Source organism: Centropristis striata, chromosome 20, assembly GCF_030273125.1.
Source record: "Centropristis striata isolate RG_2023a ecotype Rhode Island chromosome 20, C.striata_1.0, whole genome shotgun sequence".
Classification (NCBI taxonomy): domain Eukaryota; kingdom Metazoa; phylum Chordata; class Actinopteri; order Perciformes; family Serranidae; genus Centropristis; species Centropristis striata.
Window position 1 is genome coordinate 8441943 of NC_081536.1, and position 20627 is coordinate 8462569.

The following is a 20627-nucleotide window of genomic DNA, read 5'->3' on the forward strand; positions in this document are numbered from 1 at the left end:
TTAAAAGTCTTGTTTATTCAATGCAGAAATACTACCCATAGCTTTCATAATTACATCCTTATTTCTATTATGTTTAATCGGGGGTGTAAAACAAATAAAATGTGAATACATACTGCAGTCATGATCGTCTCTATTGTGGCGGAGGTAAGACAGCTGCCTGGCGCTTTGGACTCAGCTGTCTCTGGAGCGAGTATATCCATCTGGCTGAAAAAAGGACACATTGAAGAGACAAGAATGAACATTTCATATTCTTTCAGAAAACAAAAATTGCGTCTTCATATGAGGAGGCGTGTGCACAATACAGCTGTGTTTATATGCTTATACATGCTGCCAGGCTCTTTGTTTTCCAAAGCAAATTTAATTATTTGCTGTGGTGTGACACTGGAGACTTCAAACAGTTTGCAGGCAAAAGACAAGACTGCAATACCCACTACCCCGCCCCACCCCTTCACAAAAAAACATCCATTAGATTTGAAAAGCAAACAGCCCAAATGGCTGGATGAGATTAGAGCCACTCTACTAGCTGTGAAATTAAATAGAATCTGTGCATGTTGATTTGAGGATTTACATACAATACTCAGCACTCTAGAGGGGGGAGCAGAAAGCAAATATACAGCTCAGAATGATTTCTGACAGTAAACAGAGGCTTTGGCTGAGCTTTGTGTTGCAGCAGGTTGGTGAGGGGGTAAAGCGGGAGCGCTAAAGCGTTGACAACATCAACAAGAGGGATCACAGTGCAGGTCCTCGTGACGATTAAAGGATTTTTGCAGATCCCGAGGATCAGTACCGAAGATGTCCTGCACTCAGCGATGTTTGTCTGCTCACATGAATAAATGGAGGAACACTGATCTGGGATTCCCAGTCTAAGAAGCTGACCACATTTTCTTGATTTTTCTCTGTCATACACTTTGCTCCTCCTGCAGAGATTTACAGTGTTCTTGCTGTGGAATGACTGCGAACAAAACTGGTACACAAACAACAGATTCATTAACATCGCCACAGAGAGCACAGTTCTCCTCCCCCTAACTTACCCACTGCCAGTGTCTTCCATCTCTGCCCCCGTTGTCTTCTCTTCTGCTCTCTGATGATGGGGAGCTCCACTATTTTCCTTTGAACGTCTTTTGATGTCTCGGTTGCGTCTGTTCAGGTTTTCTTGGACCTGCTGCCATCCTACCTCCTGCTGGTTGAGCTTCTCTTCCATCCTCCTAGTCATCACATCATACATGCACACACATATTTTATGAGAATACCTACATCCTTAACAAGTCTCATACCATATTTTCAAACATTTCAAATTCCTTTTTGTTACCATTTTATGAAACTCCAACAAAGATATTTGAAAGAGGCACCTGGGATGTTGACTAAAAAGAAAAGCTTAAAGTAAAGTGACAAAAAAAGAAGAAGAAAAATCACAGCCTTCAGAGATAGATGGGTTTGCGGGAAAGATTGTTCTAACTGCACTAAAGCTAGTGGCAGGAGGTGTAAGTGGAACAGAAGCCCCCAGAGTGATGGATGTTAACCAGTGTAAAAACACCATTTCACAGATTCAAGCTCCTAATAACAGCCTGTCGCTGGTCAGAGGAGGCAAATAGTAAAGTTGCCACTTGGCCTTCTGGCCTGAGATTGAAGATACTGAGAGGGTTCTCAGACGAGGGACTTTCAGAGCAGAGGTGGCCATTAAAAGCTGCGTGGGTCAAACAACAGCTGGCCTGCTCCATCACCGGTAGCTCTCAGAGTCCAAACTTACTGTGTTAGAAAAGAGCTGCATTTTGACTTGGCTTCAACATCTGGTCTCTGTTACACAGTCTGTTTAATTAAAATAATATTAAAAAACTAGAAGGCAGAGATGTGGAATGAAGTCAAGGTGACTTGAACTTGAGTCAACTTGAATCACTGTTTTGATGACTTATAACGTGACAGAAAATAAATTAACTTGAGGCTTGACTTAGACAGGTCAAGAATGTACTATGGTAATTGCATTGTAATGATTGCTCCTCAAGATGCTATCTGATGGTCTCTGGATCAGATCAGATAATGATTTTTGGATTCAAGAGTTTCACACAGGAAGGAGAAATCCAGCCAAACTACAACATCAAACTTTGTTCGTGACTTAGGATTGACTTGCCTGAACTAAAGACTCCACCAAGAAAAATAACTTGGAGTTGACTTGAGTCATATGTCTGCTAAAAGGTAAAAAGTCAGTTATGTGGCCAGTCATGACTTCATAAAGAATCCAACAGCTTAGGACTTTGCCATAACAGATAAACAGTCCTTTCTTGCCTCTCCTTGGAGTATCCGTCTTATTTCTCCAAACTAAAAGCTCAATTAAATTGATTTTCTCCACCTCATGCTTCGAGGCAAGGCTAGATGTGAAAATCCACATTCAGCTGACATAAATGCACTTTGACATTGCATACATAAACATCAGTGAACCACAAATCTCAATAAATAAATAAAAATGTGTTCCCATGCGACAGGAGCAGGTCAGATATTTTTGTTAATGCACTTAGCCTCTTCCTGTCCACACTCTCAAGTGAAAAAGTCTGAGATCCAACCGATGTATCACATAATGGGCAGGTTGCTTTTGTAGCAAAGGAGCGCGCCCTCAAGCATCAGCAGGTCATCTCATGTCACTCCCAGAGCTGAACAGATATCCACAGCCACCATTTAAATTCAGATCATTTGCTCCTATTTACTGCTGAGGGGAATTTTTTCAGAGATGATTGGCCAAACTAAGAGATCAATTCTGTCCTTGCTGGGAGGAAGTTTAGGCTACTGGAACAATAAGCAGAACAAGGATGGAATTCATATCAAAAAGTAATGAGAGAAGAAAAAGGCCTTTCCTCACTGTTCAGCATGCCAGGTGAGAGAAGGTTGAAATATTTTAAATTATAATATTTTATTGTACGTGTTCAGAGGATCAAATAACTGAAGTGTTTTGCAATGTGAAGACTGACTTTCCACCCTATGTGTGTATAGCTACACTGCAAAAAAAAACAGTTGTCAGTTCTGCTGCTGATCAGCCATTAACACCTACAGACTTCAATCAAGCTGTCCGAATTTCCCTCCACCACAGACTCCTACTGACTTCCATTCTCCATCTTTTCACACACTTTCACACATAAATCAAGTGTTACTGACGCAGACAGGAGCCTTCATAATCCTTTATATTCACATGTATTCGTGCTTTCACATCCAAGCAGTCTCAGGCCATTAGATCGGAAACACGTTCGTAGGTGTCGGACTGAACACAGCATGAAACACCTGAGCAGGAGCGCTGCTTTTTGGGGATCCTGCACTGTGAGGGAAATTACATCAGACAGCTCCACATGTTGTAAAACATCAGGGTTATCAGATCATGAGAGACCATGGGTGTGTCTCAAGTTGCTCGCTGCTTAAGTAGGCTGTGAATCACTAGAGAGTGAATTGGATTTTGGGCACTAATTCAATGAACACTGAGACACTGACAGATCAATGACCCGTCACACAGTTCCAAGGCAGTGGCAGCTGGGTATAAAGATCAGTCACATTAACATAATGTCACAACTGCTAGTGAAGAGCCAGCACTGACCAAATGATTACTGTCACTGTTGGTTAAAGCCACTGTCCATAGATCTTTATGTGATTATAGCATCTTATTTTCAGTGTCACATAGTGTTTGTACGGACCCAAATCCTACATCAGCTTTCATGTTCTGTTGTGTTAGTTTCAGCTGTGTGTACATGTTGGCCTTTTTAAAAACATGTTGTGTTATGACACAGATGGAAATTTCAAGAAGCACAATTCAAACTTTGCGTAAACTGCTACACCTATTGTGACAAAATAATCTGAAATCAATAAGGCCCACTTAACAAGCTTTTTCAGAGCTTTTATCTGTGTTGACTGTGACATGCAGTCAGATACATGTTTTATCTCACTAAAATGGATTTTCACAACAAAGAAGACTTTTATATCATGCACTTTACTGCCCACTTTCCATTTTCATGTATATATTTAACTGATAATTATTGAAGGTTTGACAAGATCTTACATATGAGGACTCATTAGACTGTACACAAAGGTAGTGCTATTGTACAAAAGCCGAATACAAAACATGAACCTTAAATGTTTTCTTCATCCAAACTTATATGGACAAGCAACAATATAATCTGATATCATATTAGATCTTAACACACACCAAAGTTTAAGAAAGCCAGCACTTAATTCACTTTTTGGTATGAGAACTTCTTTTTCAGGATGACCGAAGAGATTTTAGCCCACCTAGCATGTTTTATACTTTTTACATTTTCAAGTAAGAATATTGACAACATATTGAAAAATCTAAATGATAAATTGTTTGCCTGGAAAAAAACACCAAATTTGATTTGGTGACACAGTAACAAAAATTATAACAGCACTTTATATTGTCATCACTGCCAAATGTGTCACGTGTCTACCCTAATGCTGGGCTTACACCAAACTATTTTCACAGACCCAGACTAAAAACTGAAAGTCTTTATTAAATTTAGGAGTTTTACTGGAGTCATGGCGCGCTCCCATCATCTCGATCGTTAAGTTTAAGGTTTTAATCTGCGCTGTTTCATTTCAGTCTTTTCCTAGTCTTGGGTTTGGATCATATCAAACGTGTTTGATGTTATCGCAAGTCGCAGTGATGTAACACAATCAACAACCAATAGATGAGCGGGGGAAAGGTCCCCGGTTCCAGGCCGGCAGTAAAATGACTCAGACAGGAAAAAGTAACATCACAATAATGCTAGTAAGCTCAGTCCTAAATAAAAATAGAGTGATGTCATATATTTACAGCCACAAGTGGGATTTTGGGGGCAAATAAATGTAGGCCTGTACAAAAATAAGTAATAAATAATCGATGATTAATGTATGATTAACTAAATGAGAGTTGAAAGAGCTGATGAATATAACTATTCAATTACACACATTATAATTAAATAAATTATATATTTTCCTTTCCTTTATTCTTCCTTATATCTATTTTTTACTATAGTCAACTTTTCATGTCAGAAAATCAGAAACCCTTTTCAGCTTTGTGAGGGGCATTTTGTGTCGTCTATTCTTCTTTTTATTGTTTTGTTTTTTCAACACAAACCACTGCACACACTAGAGCAGCTGGAGCCAAAAGCTGCTTCTCCTCCATTTTGTAAGTTTTTACTTAGAGCATGATGAGGAAAAAAATTGCATGGTAGGTAAAAAATGCTAAAAGAATCTAGTTGTATTCTTGTAAATAGTGACCCTGAAAGATTCACAGTCTTTGTAGAATCTCAGTCTGAGACTAGGCTGTGACTAAAAACTCTAAACACTTGTCTTTAGATGTGAGCAGGTGTGAGCTGATAGTCTTCCAGGAGTCTTTCCCAATCTTTTCAAAGTCTTCTGGTGTATAGGTAGCATAAGTCTGTACTTAGCCAAATGTGGACTTTTTATTTGTGAAATGTCATCAGCTGTGGCACAAATAACATCCCAATTCAGACAACAATGTAAATTGAGAAAAACATGGGGTTTGTTTGTATACGAATTGAGTATGTAGTGCACTTCAGTTGCATAGTATGTGGATTTTGTGCAAGCGAGAAATACCGGAATGTCCAATAGATTAGCCAGAATCAGAGATGTGAGTTTACTGGACACTCAACTTCCCAAAAATGCATTTCAGCTCTTCAGGCCGTCCAGTGGTGGGTGGTTTAAATAATTAACCGTTGGATTAAATAATTCCGAATGATGGGGAGTAAAATCAAGGTACAGTTAAAAGTGTGGTGGAATTTTGGGATTAACTATTCTAGTTTTGGACACTATATTATGACCTTAGTCCTAGTTCACTCACAGCTTCAAGCAGCAACCAGCCTGGTCTAAACAGAGCCTTGTCTCTGAGCCAGGCAAGGCTGCTAGCCGCTATTATTAATAATACTATACTATTATGTAAAACATAATTACCACTGAGACGTCAAATCATTTTAATTTGTGCCAAAAAATTACTGGCAAATATTACAGTAAGTGCAAGAAGTAATGTTTATTTACATTTAAACTAATTTCATTTAATGGTAGTTGGTTAACTGATGAGATACAGAGAAGACAGAAGACAGATTGCTCAAATATACTTTAGTGTGGGCAGTCTGCTGGTAGCAGTTTGCAGAACATTACTATGCAATTTAAAAAAAATAACGGACTGTGTGTTCTGGGAATTTGGGGGAACTGAACTTCAAGTGCATTGCAGGGATTTTTGGAAATGGGACACAGGGAAGTTCACTACCTACAGAACTAGAGGCCGTTTTGGGACACACCCTTGGGCTGTAGGAGACTTGCATGCTGTGATTTCCACTGGCTCAGCATGAAGCACCTCAGAATAGCTTTTTTGCATGTTCCCACCTCTCCTCACAGAAATGCTGCCAGGATTTATGGCTTTGATTTGGTCTCTGTGCTTGATGAATGCTGCTCAATAAGCAGGCACGTTGTGGAGATTGAGGTGGACTGGGTTCAGTTATGCTTAGGTCACCGTGTAGAGAGCTATTACATGTGTATATTACATGAGTCTCACCCAGGGTTTTGCAGCATCACTTTGGACAGATCCTCAGTAGATTTGGACATGTCAGTCAAGGACAGGCTGAAGGTAGACAGCACCCTGCTCTGCAGACAAGAGAATGAGACAGCACTGTGAAATGTAAATCTGTCGGAGTGTGAGCCATGAGTGACAGCTGCCTGCAGTAGATTTGCATTCATGCAATGGTTTAATTATAGTATATACTGCATGTCATCAGTGTTCTTGACACTGTTTTTCACAAAACACAAGAGGCTAGCTTTGAAAACATTTGGAGAAATGTCCAAATCTAATATGGGGTAAATCAAAGCTCTTCTATAAATGGGTGTGATCATCAGGAAACGTTCACATATTCCTAAAATAAAAGTGTTGTGCATTTTGGAGAGCAGCTATAATGTACAACCAGGTCCGTTATTGTGGTTTTACAGTTTATTTTCAGCACTGTTCTGTTTCAATTTGCCAATATTGAAATATACTGTTTTAAAAACATAGTTACAAGCTGCATTCTCGGTGTGGCAGCATATTCTAAGACTGAGCGAGTGTTGGAAGTCCTGAGACTATCTCATTTGGAATCAATGTTAAAAATGAATGGCAAAGACTCTTCTTGGAACCACAGCGGGGCCTGGATGTCTGTGCTTTACTTGGCTGTAATGGTGTGCAATTTTCAATAATGTAGAGAGCAGAAAGCTGTCAAAAACAGAAGTACAGCTGTGTCTATAAAATGGTGTGTGAATCCATTTTACAACATAAAATGCTATAAAGCACAGGAGGAAATACTTAAAGGGAACTCAATTTGAGTTGCAGGCAAATGGATACTAGACCTGAAGTTAATTTTAGTATACAGGGAGTGTAAAAATCAGAGCAATATTTTCAGATTCTGTAAATATATTTACTCATTCACTGTTGTGTGTGTATAAAAAGTAGTCACCCCCTCAGACTATTTTCATTTGGCTTCAGACAAACACTAATACCACATGTCATGAGTTTTGAAGAGTGATTTTCACTCTGCCATAAAGCTGCAAGTAGTGAAGCACCCAAGCAACAGTATTTGTATGCACAGCGTCTACCATATCAGGAATGGAAGCCTGTAGCTTTTTCAGAGTGTCTACAAGCCTCTCTGTAACCTGCTTCACTGGTGCTCTTCTCACACAGACACACAGTTTTTCCTGACTGACTAACCCTAACTGCACTTTTGTTGTTCTTCCCCTCATTGGGCTGTTTTCATTAAATTTGTGATGATTTTTTTTGGAATACAATTAAATGTATTACCTTAGAGATACTGATGTATTTAACCTAAAATCAGTTTTACGCAGCTCTTTTCTGGTTCATTTTCACATTAAGACAAACGGCTGCACAAGTGATAATTGAGGTGTGGAGATCCATGTAAAACAATAATCCTAATGGGATTGGTAAAACTGTAAAACAATAAAACAATGTTCATAAACAAAACCGTCCAGGTCCTCTGGCTTATTCTGACCCATATTGAAATTTGTAGTTGGTTGAAATTATGACAAAAGCAAAAGGAGGAAGTCATGTGACGAAGTATAAAGAGGGCGGGATTGATGGATGGGTAAAACAAGCACACAACTTTTACTCAGGAAACTGCCGTTTGTGTCCTGTTTGGAACCAAAAGCTGAGGTAATTATATTGGTGCATGTAACCAGGTGAAATACTTATTTAACCTATGATCTTTGATGATCTTAACCTAATAAAGTTGGTCAGTTTCAAAATGTTAACCATACGTTTAAAACTGTGAACGTCATATATGTTGATTTGAGAGTCACTGGCAAATTACCTATTCTTCGGTGTAGGTATGAAGACTTGTTGCTTACACAGATTATATATCTCTCTACATATAGATGAAAAAGGACTGAGTTATTAGTTTTAATGGATAAACCAGCACCATTTCAATAGATTTTTCCTTTCATTGCGCAATAAAAAAAACACCTAAATTTAGCAGAATTTAAAAAAAGGTTGAGATGTCTTGTTGAAACAACCCAACAGCAGTTTGATTTATATTCCCTAAACTGCAGCCAAAAATATGATTTAGGAAAATAAATCAAACTGAGATATCTGTTTTTGAAAATCAACTCTTCTGTATGTAATAATAATTCGAAGAAATATTCTTTGGTTGAGGTAAACCATCAGTAGCAGCAAACAGTGATACTTTTGACATCACAACAAACTTCATTTTCAAGTTTTAACGTTGACATTTCCAGCAAAATATTTTACTAAAGCTGAGTGATTTACTTCATTCTGCCCTGTGCATAAAAACATACAGGTTTTTATTCTTACACCCACTCACCCACTTACGCGATCCAAAATTTCTTAAGAATACTTAAACACTAACAAATTATTGGAAAGAAACACTGTTTGCAGTTTCCTTAGAAGAAAGGGTGCATTCAAACAATGCTTCTTTAAAAACATAAAAGTAAATGAAAGCCAGGCGGGAGCTGCTGCATGCTGGACAAAAAGGAGCCAGTTTTGAAAGCAGCTGCACCTGGCCTCTTTTCAGAAACAGCAGAGAGCTTCTGAAAGGTTTTACAGCAGTTCAACATTGTGGAGATATTGTTCATGATGCGAGTTTTTTTGCGTGCCAATTAATCAGAACAAAAGAAGTAGACTTTCATGCTAAACTGGCAAAAACAAGCAGTCACAGCTAAAAAGCGAGCAGTAGTTCTTATTCTGATCAGAAAGAATCTGCATGGATCACACACTGGTGCTGCTGCTGTGGAGTTTCTGATGTGGAGTGAAGTGTGAATTAGAGTTCAACATGAGCTGTGTGTTTGCTGAAGGAAGCAGAAATTACAGCTGGTAGTTATGGAAACAAAAGTGCGTGATGCTGACTTTCTTTTACAAAAATTACCAGCATTTTCCTAAAGAGGCTCCTTCAGCATCACAAAAAAAAGCAGGCTGGTATAAGAACACATTAAGGCTGGTCTGTTGTACCTGCCGTTTTTCTCTGAGCTGGGCAACCTCAGTCGGGTGGTTAAACCGGAATATGGTTCCTCTTCCTAGCTGTGTGATGGCACCTGGAGGGACCCAAAGAGGAGAGCATAAAAACAAATGTCAAATCACCTGATCACTTACCCGTTTTAACTTTATTTTTAGGGAAAATGCTGCACCAAGCACTTTACTATGCAGTACAGTGTGACCAAGGCAGGTAGAGGCAATATGTGATGGGTTTCAAGAAAGGAAACAAATGACAGTAATGGTGCTGAAAGTCTGACAGGTAACATTTGGAGGCGTGGCACAGTCACCCTGTCATTGTGGGATTGCAGTGAACCGTCTCTGCACTGAACTTGGGGAAAAGTTGATAAATGGCACCAAAAGTTCTCCAACATTTTCCTCTGTTGAGGTAAAGTGAATGAATTGCCAAGAAGAACACAATCCCAGAAGTGATTGGCAGTGACCTAGACCAGGGGGATGATTTACCAGAGAAAATGGTCCAAGGAAACTTGAGAAGTCTTGTAAAGCTATAGAATTGCAGTGATATTAGGGTTTATATATCAGGCTCATATGGCCACATCCACAGATTTTCCTCCAGGTCTCCTCTTCATTCCTCGACTCCTCTCTCAGCACAGCAAATACTAATCTTGCTACTACTAATGACTTCTGACGAGTGACAAAGCACCTGAGAGGGCAGTCTGTGATGGATTCCAGCTGCTGTTGGACTGAAAATTACTATCATTTGTTCAAGAAAATAGCTTCAGATGCAGCCGTTTCTGAAGGGGATATTGGATAAATTGAAATGGTTATAAAAGAGACTAGCGTAGCCAGGCCTTGCGCTGCCTGCCTGCTTCTGTGTGCAGTTATTATCTCTGGAAAGCAAAGCAGTGTGGATGAGGAGGTAGTAAGCGGTGAAAGCTCCCAGCCCCGGCAAGCAGGGTCTGCTCAGGGGGGCAGGAGTTTCAGCTCCGCTTGGCTCTGTCCTTTGAAAGGTTAATGCTCTGGCCCACTTCAAACCTGTCGGGCCTATCAACTCCATCTGCCAATTAAATGGAGGGCCTGGGGCTTTGTCTGGAGCTTTGTCTGGGGTCCCTCGCCCTTCAAAATGTTTAGTAAGAGAAATGGCATCTGCCCTGTGGAGAGCGGTGTTCACAATCCACTCATGCCCCGAGTACGCTGCCGTGGGGGTGCCAGGGACATAAAGTGGATTTCATTTGCAGATGTGATGCAGTGATCTCATATAACTGCATTCAAAATGGATGAGAGTGTTATAGCCTCCCACTGGCCGAATAATTGGGAATCTGAGACAGAAATCTTCATTATTACAGACGTGTCTTGCTTTTCCCTCCCTCCAATGTTCATTAGAGAATATAAGGAGCATATTAAGCTTTGCAGGAACTGCTTACCCTGAGTCAGCTGGCAGGGATCTGTTACCACAGAGCCATTGACTGAACACAGTGCGCCATCCTGAGGGATCAGAGTCACGGTCCCAGCACGATTCTCAAGCACACAATGTTCACTGAGGAGCCCGGGCCCATGAAGTACTACAATACAATTAAATATAAAAGCATAAAAGAAATACTTCTTATTAACAGCTTAATGCGTTACACAGCAGCTGGGAATATAGTGCGGTGACCTTGACTCACCAATATCCTGACGGCATGATGCTTCATCACTCCCGATCAGGGTTCTGCCCTCCTACAGTGAAGATTAAAAGGTCATGATACAATATGCAAACTGTTGTTTGGTGATTAACAAAAGCACAGGGACCATGGCTGGTAATGATTTGAGACAAATACAGAGTAATGTGTGAATTGTATGAAGTTCTAACTATCCATTCACTTTCAAATAATACAGGACGATTCCAGTGCTGAGCAGGTCTTCATCGATGCCTATCAGATGAGGTAACTGACAGCCCAGGACCACTCCACTTCCCTCCTTCCTCAGAGCCACAGTCTCCTCCTATATACAGCAGAGAATAGACCATAGGGGGGGACTCATTCAATAGCCTGTAGCTGGAATGGCGCACAATATAAAATAAAAACGCTGACAGACATTTAATGGCAACCAGCAGAAAACTGAATTCTTTATGACTGCTCTTCCTTGCCTGAAGGCCAAGCAGGAAAGCGGCGTTCCAACCATGTGTCGCCATGAAGCTGCAGAGTGGCTAACGGCAAGAGAGACACCATAAATCATTCAGATTATCGTGGCGAGAGTCGAACTGTACATTGTGTTCAGCGAGCGAAACAGACGCAGTGCCGACGCACGCACACACACACGATGGGTTGTCTAGCATGCACCATTGCCTTTATTGATACATCGCTATCAACACTGTTACTATTAAAATACTCCTGAGCTTGTAAAGTGTCAACTTTAGATAATGGCAACAAAGTTCAGTTAGTTGTGTGGCATTTACAATGTGTATGGTAGGTCAAAACTGAAGTAAATTCCTGCACCTTAAAGACTGAATGAAACTGAAAGCCTGCCACAGCCTTGTGCCACAACATGTGGTTCTTTAAGTGGGGAGTGGGGGCTCCCAGAGGTCTGTGGCACTCTGCCAGGGGTAGAGGTATACAGAGTTGTCATTATCTGTATCTGTTCAACCAACTAAATCATTAGTCTCTGTATCTGTATTTGAATAGAAGATTAGAAGTGGTCGTGGTTTGTACCGGTTGTGACTTTCGGGGGAATATTGTATTTTCTGCCTTTGATATAATGTCTAGCTACTTGTGTATAGTTTTATCATTGTTTAAGTGTATTCTGTGTTGAAATGTTGCAAATATGTTTAATACATGTCTAACACCCTTTTAATATATTTATCTTGTGCTGTTCTTTCACATAACTAAGACTATAAAAAGGTGTAAAACAAATAGGCTACATCAAATTATTCCATCCGACATACAACTCCGATTCCAAAACACTTAAGACATGTCTTAAACAAATAAAACAGAATGCAATAATTTGATAATTTTAACAGCATATTTCGTGTAAATGGTGATAAAAATGTTTTTGTAGAAATATACTCTTGATTTGATGCATTCTGTTTTTATTCACATTTTACACAGCTTCCCAACTTTTCTGGAATCAGGGTAGTATTTATATTTGTCATAACAAGACTATTTCATTTTTAAAATGAATGTCATTTTTTTCCATAAATGCAAAATCTCAGAAGCAAATGAAAAACACTTCAATGTCTATATTTCACACATAGGCTATTGATTAATATGATATCACATTTGCACAAAATGCAACATTACAGTTGCATCACAACTCGAAAATCTGAAATTAATGTCGGCAAGAAAAAAAAAATCCATTCCGCTTCCTCAGAAACCCCTGATAAAATATGTATTTAATGGTGTTAGAGCCCCTCGCTATAGAAAAGCGATACCAAGTGGAGAAATTGATTTAATCCTTGAAAGCCATTTCTAAAGCACAGGACAGCTACACTTAAACCTCTGATCTGCTCCATACACCGCTTCACTGCCTCCAACAATTGTTGCAGAGGAAATGTAAAAGCATGAGTCACACCACCTTACAGCATACGTGTCAGTCAAAGGGGGCGATATTCATTTAACTTTGAATAAAATGTCATTTAGTATTATTTCATTCCTAACTTGTGAGTTAAGCTTTAGAAAAGACCAGACAGGCTGCAGACAGAATGAGTTCGTTGAGCAGTTAATTTGCCAATTATTCAACAAGAAATGAAATACTTAGCCTGGGATGACCTGCTGGGTTCAAAAGACACACTGAATTAAGCTATAAAGAGAAACTTAACTCTCTAGGCAAAGTGTTTAAGGCCGCTAACCTTTTCCTCTCAGGGCAAAGGCTGTGGTTCAATAACCCAGAGTCTACCCAAGCATGAGTGGCCCTATCAGAAGTATTCTTCTGTTAAGCTCGTGGACTAATGCCTCACATTGCCATGGATTATCATAAGTACCTCCCCAAGAGGCAGAGCAGAAAATCTCACATATGGAGAATTCAGAGGCAACACTCTGCATAAACTAGTTCCCCTCTCTTTCAACCTCCTCCTACTCACTTTGGTATAGATTGGACCGTGAAGTGAGAGACGTGTCCACCAGCAGCACCACCTCACTCATTGGCAGTTGTGAGATGGGAAAAATCCTTTTTTTTTTCTAATGAAGAAGGAGAGGCATCGACCTCAGCCCCTGTACTTAATTAAAAGGGATTCTTCACAGACTTCATTAGAGGTGAGGAGCAGCCTGGCAGATTAATGCACTGTGTCACTTTCCTCAGACAACAGATGAGATCCTCTTATTTTCTCCTGACATTCACACACATAACGCAAAGTTGCTCCTCGCCACACCCAGTCAGTCAGTCTGCGTGTTATGAGGACAAAAAAAAAGAAGAAGAAAAAAAAGTCTGCTTTCAGATAGAGGCAGCTGGTGAACATACTGTAATTAACTGTGGCCCAGACCAGCAGCCAGGCTCGGGCAGCATTTAGGCTTCCATTAAAAGCCATCATCTGTGGTTGGGCAGAATTTTTAATGGATTTTTCCTCAGCACTTTGACAGTTCAGGTTCCTGACTTGGTTAATATGCATTTCAAAACACTTCCATACTAGGCCAACCAATCCTTCTGTCCTAGCTGCCTATCAGCTTTGTCAAGTGGAGCAACTTGCCAACACAACAGATAAGCAGGTACTGAATCCAGGCCGAGAGAAAAACTTCTGCATTTGAATCGCTCTGTTACATTCAAAGGTTAATTTCTCTGAAAGAGCTGTATTTACACCCCAGATTACTGCTCTTTATAAAAGTTCAAATGATTAATGCATGAAGAGAAAGGCAATTACACGGCCAGGTTTCAAAATGGCATCATGCCCTGTGTTTGTAATGATTGGTTATATTCCACCATGGTACCTAACAGAAACAAATTGGCATCTTAAGAGTTTTTTTTTTTTCAGTTGTTTTTTTTTTGTGTGCTACATGTAAAGACAGAATCTCAACCAGCATGGTGTCGTTCTGGTTGTTATATAAATTTTCTGTGTAATTACCTTGACATGCACTCTGTCACAAGCATGTTGCATACAGCTTGTAGTTAAAAACTGGAGAAGGACTCAACCTGATAAATGCTCTTCTGGGCTTAATAAATTATTCTTTTATGTGTCCCACTACAACACGTGTCAGTTACTGGTCAACATTTCTGCATATATTGTCCAAAATATGCAGACAGCCCTCACCCAAAAAGTTGGCATTATAGGTTTCCCATGCAAGAAGCTTACTGTGACTAACTATTGCGCTTATTGTTTGGCGGTGACCTCTAGTGGCTGTAGTAATTGCTCCAGGAGCTAACAAGGAAGTCCATGCAAGGTATAAAGAGAGAGGTGGAGGCTGGGATGGTTAGGAGACTGGTGTTCCTGTGCATAAAAGGTCAAAGCTGAGTCATTTTAACTTAACCATTGCTTTTGTTACATGGTTGCATAATGAAATTACATAACAAAATGTAACAACGTCACAATGTCCTTTCCTAAACATAACCAAGTAGTTCTGTTTCACGAAACTGCGACCACAGTAATTGTTCCATGTTAAATAGAACAGTCGTGTTGTTTTGTGACACATTCCAAAGCCATTCCTTTGTTTTAAAAATGGGAAAAGTAGACCTGAATGGCGTCACAAACACATGCTCATCATGCGTGTTTGATACGTGGCTGGATAAGAACTAATTGTCATGAATTAAAAATAAGAAAAAGTCAATCGAGTTCAGAGCCAAGCTTTACTGGCATGTGAAGAATCAAAGGAGAGCTGCTGATAAAAATATGTAAAGGTCATGAAATGCTATAAATGACTAACTATGATGTATAACTGCTGACGGTATGAGCTAAATTGACATTAAACAGAGCCAGGCTCAGAGCATTCAAGGCTTAAGTTGTGTCTTTGTGCTGATTGCAGCATGTTTGGGAAATACAAAGACCACTAGGATCAAAGAAGCACAGTGGTTCATTTCATCTCACTAAAATGGAAGTTCCTCCCACCACTGTGTTACAAGTGGACCTGAAAGGCTGGCTGGGGAGCAGAACTGCACTCGTGAAGTAGAGCTGCACACAAATCTGTGCCTGTGTGCGTGTGTGTATATATACATATACCCCTGAAGTAGAACAACATTTCACTTTACCCTCTTCCTGCCTTTTTTGTTCTCTCAATCTGTTGCCGTCTCTGTCTGGTAAGAGGCTGCTGTGGAATCCATCTCATATTAATTACTTTCTCTTTCCCACATGCCCTGTAACCAATCTGGGAAGCTGACGATGAATAACTTTGCATTCTAAATCTGCTTTGAATACAGAATTCGAAATTCTGTTTACACCGCTCTTGGTCAACTTGTTTCCTTACGGCCCAGGCAGAAATTTTCATCTAGCTCACAGCAACTGAGTTAAACACAAAATATAGAGACTTGAAGAGTTTAAGAGGAGCGCTCTTAATTTAAAAACCATGTGCTTAAGTTAGAGAGTATGTACTATGTATAATATGGAGGTTGGTTTATATCAGAACGGATCCATTTAAGATAAAGTCATGTATTTTTAAAAAAAAAAGAAAATCTACATATTTCATTATTATTATTCATAATTTCCACAAATAAGATTAAGCTTTTGTTTGTTAAGTACGTGTGCTCAATTTTGTGTGCTGCATTTGCTTCTCTGTACTAAACCAAGTATAGACACCACCTCTAATGTCTGTGCAGAATGCAAATGCACAGGAAGGCAAATGTCAAATCCATAAAGTCGTTCATCAAACACTTAGAGTTTCGGCAACAACAGTGTGCCTGCCGGTCACCAGTACAGTGGCCTTTTCGCCTACGTGTCTACATTGCATGATGCATCATAACAGGTGCTTCTACACAGATGGGCACAACTCAAAATAAGGGGGTTTTTTTCTTCAGCTCTGCCAGTAGAAATGGACCTCAGAGCATAAAGCCATCATTGCTTGACCATGCAAACAGATTTACAGCACTGTAACTTTAATTAATATGCCTGATAGTCAGAAATGAAAGTGCCATATGTCAATAATCAAGACCTCTTAATTAGGAGCAGTGACAGCTGCTAATGAGTTCCAATACACTGTCATGAATAAAGGGCTGTCGAGCCACTAAATGTCACCTGCTAACCACCATACAGATTTAGAATATTAATTATGCTGACATTCATGTGTATTCAAAGTCCCTACATTGTCTTCTTAAATGTGTAGATTCACACTGGTATTATGGTGCAGGATCACTGCTGATGGCTGCTACAAGTCAAAAATACACAAATCTTCCAATGGCCAGATTAACACAACACTTTAAACTCTTGCAAAATCTGTCAGCAGAAATGTACTGTTGGAGACAAGAAGTCGTTGCATACTTTTCATGACTGGCACGCTTCACAGTTTAATGCATAATGCAACAGGCTACTTGGCTGAGTACAATGAGTCCCAAACAGATGACATTTGGTGTTATTTGGGAGGTTGGGCACAAATTCAACAGAGGAAAAAGTGTTCAGTGTAAACTCTGGGTTGGCACACTGTGGCATTTTTTTTGTTGCAGCTTGGGGTCGTGTAAAAGATGCTGCCACTCTGTCCCAGCCTCAGAGAAACCATATTGGGTTGAAAGAGAAGGCATTTCTCTTCTGTTTCTCTTCAGTCAGACTCCTCCAACACTGTCACAGACACTAACTTCACGATCATTACAAGAACTCAGCTTTTGGATGCCATTTAAGCCTAAATAGATGGAAAATTAAATTTAAATGTCAGGTTGACTCTACTCTCATTAGCCCTTCCACTCCATGAAGTGGCTGTGGCTGTTTACAAGACTTGCAGTGACACCAGCTGGTAGTGTGTCTTTACTGCAAGCAGCTACCTGTCAGAACTGCTGCTGGGAGTTTGCTGCAGCTTGTTGATTGTTAGGTTAAAATTAATAGAGCAAACCTTCACACTTCATGTATTCAGTTGCCTTCTATTTCACTTGCATATATCCTTGTGTAACAAGCTCCAAATGGCTTTTTTTTTTTTTACATTATTCTTTACCAAATAGAACATTGGATTTTGGACTTGAAAATTAAATACAAATTTGTTGTGACATGTTGCTAAATTGAAAATGGGGGTTTAGAAAACAATGCAGGCAACGAAAAACATAAGCAACAAGGGCACCAAACACATTGTCGTCTTTCTAGAAACAATATAACTAAACAAGGGGATTTCACATTTTATTCAGAAATGTTTACCCAGCTCTGTACTGAAAATATAAAATGTCAAGTTACAGGATTCTGCTGTAAGTACTATCTGATGCCAAGTAGATAACTTAAAGAATTATCTGTTGTTACAGAACTTTTCTGAAAAATATTATTTGTATACATGTTAATGAGGCATTTCCTTCATGAATGTGCTAACTTGCATACATCTGAACAGACATCTGAACATTGGATTAATTGATTTAAAAGTCTTGCTTCATTCTGTTGACATATTAGAGAATTAGGGAAATTTGGTTTAGTTTTTAATCACTCCATAAATCAGACTATAGTCAAAAGCCATAAAAATGTTTTAGATATATATATATATATATATATATTTTGCCATGTTTTATGAATAAAATGTTTTCGAAATCAGGCTATGAATGATATATGAACAAACTCCTCTGTACAAACCTCCAGAATATAGATAGGATTAAACCCGAAAGGCTTGGTTTATGAAAGTGAAGAGAAGATTTCGGGCTCAAAAATTTAGAAAATTACCTTCAAAGACATTGCAGGTGAATGGGGTAATATATATATATATATATATATATATATAACTAAAAGATAAATCTATGAAACTTCCCCAGTAGATTAATCATATCAATATTTTTTGTGTTACAAGTTTTCTAAAATGTTGTTTAAATATGCAAATGAGGCAGTATCGAATGCTAAGTTTTGGTGAATTTCAGAGATTCAAATAAACAAAGTGTAGCTAGATAAATACCTTAATGTGTATTCTGAAAGTTCTCAGAAAAAATCTCACAATTGACCAGTGCATGAAAAACATTTTTTTCCATTTCTGCTGTTAGTGTCTAATCTTAAATGAAACAACTAAACCAAACTGGATCACAGGAATAAAGAGATTCATCAAGCAATTCTCTTCAGTCGCCTTGTTATCTTCTAGCTCATGTCAAGAATCAAACACAGTACTGGGCTTTTGTGAGTCAAATTAACCAATGTGAAATTGGCCGCAGGATATTTGCACAAAGTTGGCCTCTTTATCAATGTGTTGTAAGAACAGTTTATTTAAACAAATTGGTGGATCAAACTCTGATTGCTTCTGAATCAAAGTATTGTGGAGGTGGCTGGATGATCTGGTGGGCTTAGTCATACAAGTAAAAGACAAAGAAATAGCAAAAAAGGCGTCATAATTATATGAATGGTTTTTAAAAAGGCCATGAATTTGTAGATTGTGGTAGATTTTTAAATGTTAAACAAAAAAGAAAAACACAATTTGTACACCCTCTGTGCAATCTTCTATCCTTTGTGGAGTGCAATGTCTGGTTTTACTACAACTAAAGACCGTTTAAATACATGAAGTAATCATTGCTGTACCTGCAAAATACTCTGAGTCTCGCCCCATTTGCTGGTCCACTCCTTGGTCAGTGCTAGGACCTGGGGGGAAAAGCAGGCGATTTGTTTACAGAAGAGAACATCAAACCTCCCACACGTTTTTCATTTGGCAGAGGATGACTCACCCTTGCCTCATTCTGATGCAGCTCCTCCTCCATCTTCACAGAGCAAGATGGCTCCCTATGGGAAACCTGGAGTAATAGTAAAGAGACAGCCAAACCAACAATGTAACCTCTAGATAAAAGACTGTCAATATACATATTGTAATATCCTTGATGGCCTTTTATGTGAGCTTGAACATATGCAGGACCTGATGAGCTTCTTCTAGTAGCCTTCTGAGCCTGGTAACCTCGGCCTGCAGCTCTCTGATCACCTTCACGCTGCCATCTTCATTAACCGTTGGAGAGTTTACGATGGTTTTAGCTCGGCTGGCGTAGCGCAGCGTGCTCAGGGTCTCTCCATAGTTCACATCAGCAGGAGAGACAGCTGACGTTAGAGATCACCAGGGAGGAAAGCAAACAGGCTGATGAGCAGTGGTAAGATAACATGATACAATAAAAACAAAAAAAGATCATGTGGTTAACATTATCTTATTTTATCTATTCATTTTCAAGAATAGGCAAGGACAAAATGATGACACACACCTTCAGGAAACAGCTTGAAATATATTTGTGTCAGCAGATTTCTGATATACAGTACATACTTGCTATCATAGTAGTCACAGCGTTTCCACCCAGGCTGTCTTTCAGAAGCCATGTCAGCACAGAGTCTCTGTAAGGAATAAAGATCTGCTTCTTCTTTTTTGTTGACTGTCCTCCCACGCCAAGATCAGCTGAGAGGTCACAGAGAGAGAAAACACTGACTCAGAGAAACTGGAGAGTTCCAGTAACATGAAATGTTTTATCTTAAAGCTCTAGAGATCCATTTTAGAGGGTGGGAATGGGTCAATGTCAGTTCTTACAAAGACTAGTTTGCATGCAAAACTTAAATTACTGCCTCTTGGTTATGTGCCAGCCAAGTTGCAATTTACATCCGTTTTTTGTCCAAATCCAAACCATGGTCCTTTTTTCTAAATCTAACCACATAGATTTAGGCATCAAAACTACAAGGTTAGGTTTATGGAGAAAAACAAACTAAACTAAGAGTGAAATCTAACAAAACTGCAACCACCCATTTAATGGGCTGATAACAGTCTTCTGGACCTTCTAGTAGGTGCAGCAGTCCCCTTCAGACCAATATGTATGAGGCTGATGACAACTGATAACACACATTAAAGGGCTGATCACATTCAGAATGGGTGACAGTGCTTCAAATGTGAATGTTGCTCAAAATAAGCTACAAATTCTAAAATGGTGATGTTTCACAGACTTCAATTTTCAACCAAGCAGCAAATCAAATGTATACAGTCACCACAGTTTCAAGGTAAGGAACACATAAGTGTCACCTCTCCAGTATCCGACCAAATGAAATATGGTCCCAAACTCCCCTTCTATTCCTGAGTTATGGCATTGAATAAGGGCCAGTGGGTTGTTTTTTTTGCTAAACATAATAATGTCACAGTAAAGT

General features: G+C 39.3%; 1 protein-coding gene across 1 annotated transcript in view; it reads right to left on the bottom strand.

Moving 5' to 3' along the window:
* The window catches only part of kif16bb (kinesin family member 16Bb), a 29349-nt gene that overhangs the window by 3356 nt on the left and 5366 nt on the right, over window positions 1-20627 (bottom strand). Inside the window, exons 9-19 of the mRNA XM_059323904.1 lie at window positions 19765-19893; window positions 19372-19547; window positions 19187-19252; window positions 19044-19103; window positions 11333-11452; window positions 11137-11188; window positions 10897-11034; window positions 9491-9573; window positions 6542-6630; window positions 1032-1205; window positions 114-204 (exon numbers count right to left, since the gene is read on the bottom strand). Of these exons, the coding sequence (XP_059179887.1) occupies window positions 114-204; window positions 1032-1205; window positions 6542-6630; window positions 9491-9573; window positions 10897-11034; window positions 11137-11188; window positions 11333-11452; window positions 19044-19103; window positions 19187-19252; window positions 19372-19547; window positions 19765-19893 (1178 nt within the window). The remainder of the gene's footprint in view (window positions 1-113; window positions 205-1031; window positions 1206-6541; window positions 6631-9490; window positions 9574-10896; window positions 11035-11136; window positions 11189-11332; window positions 11453-19043; window positions 19104-19186; window positions 19253-19371; window positions 19548-19764; window positions 19894-20627) is intronic.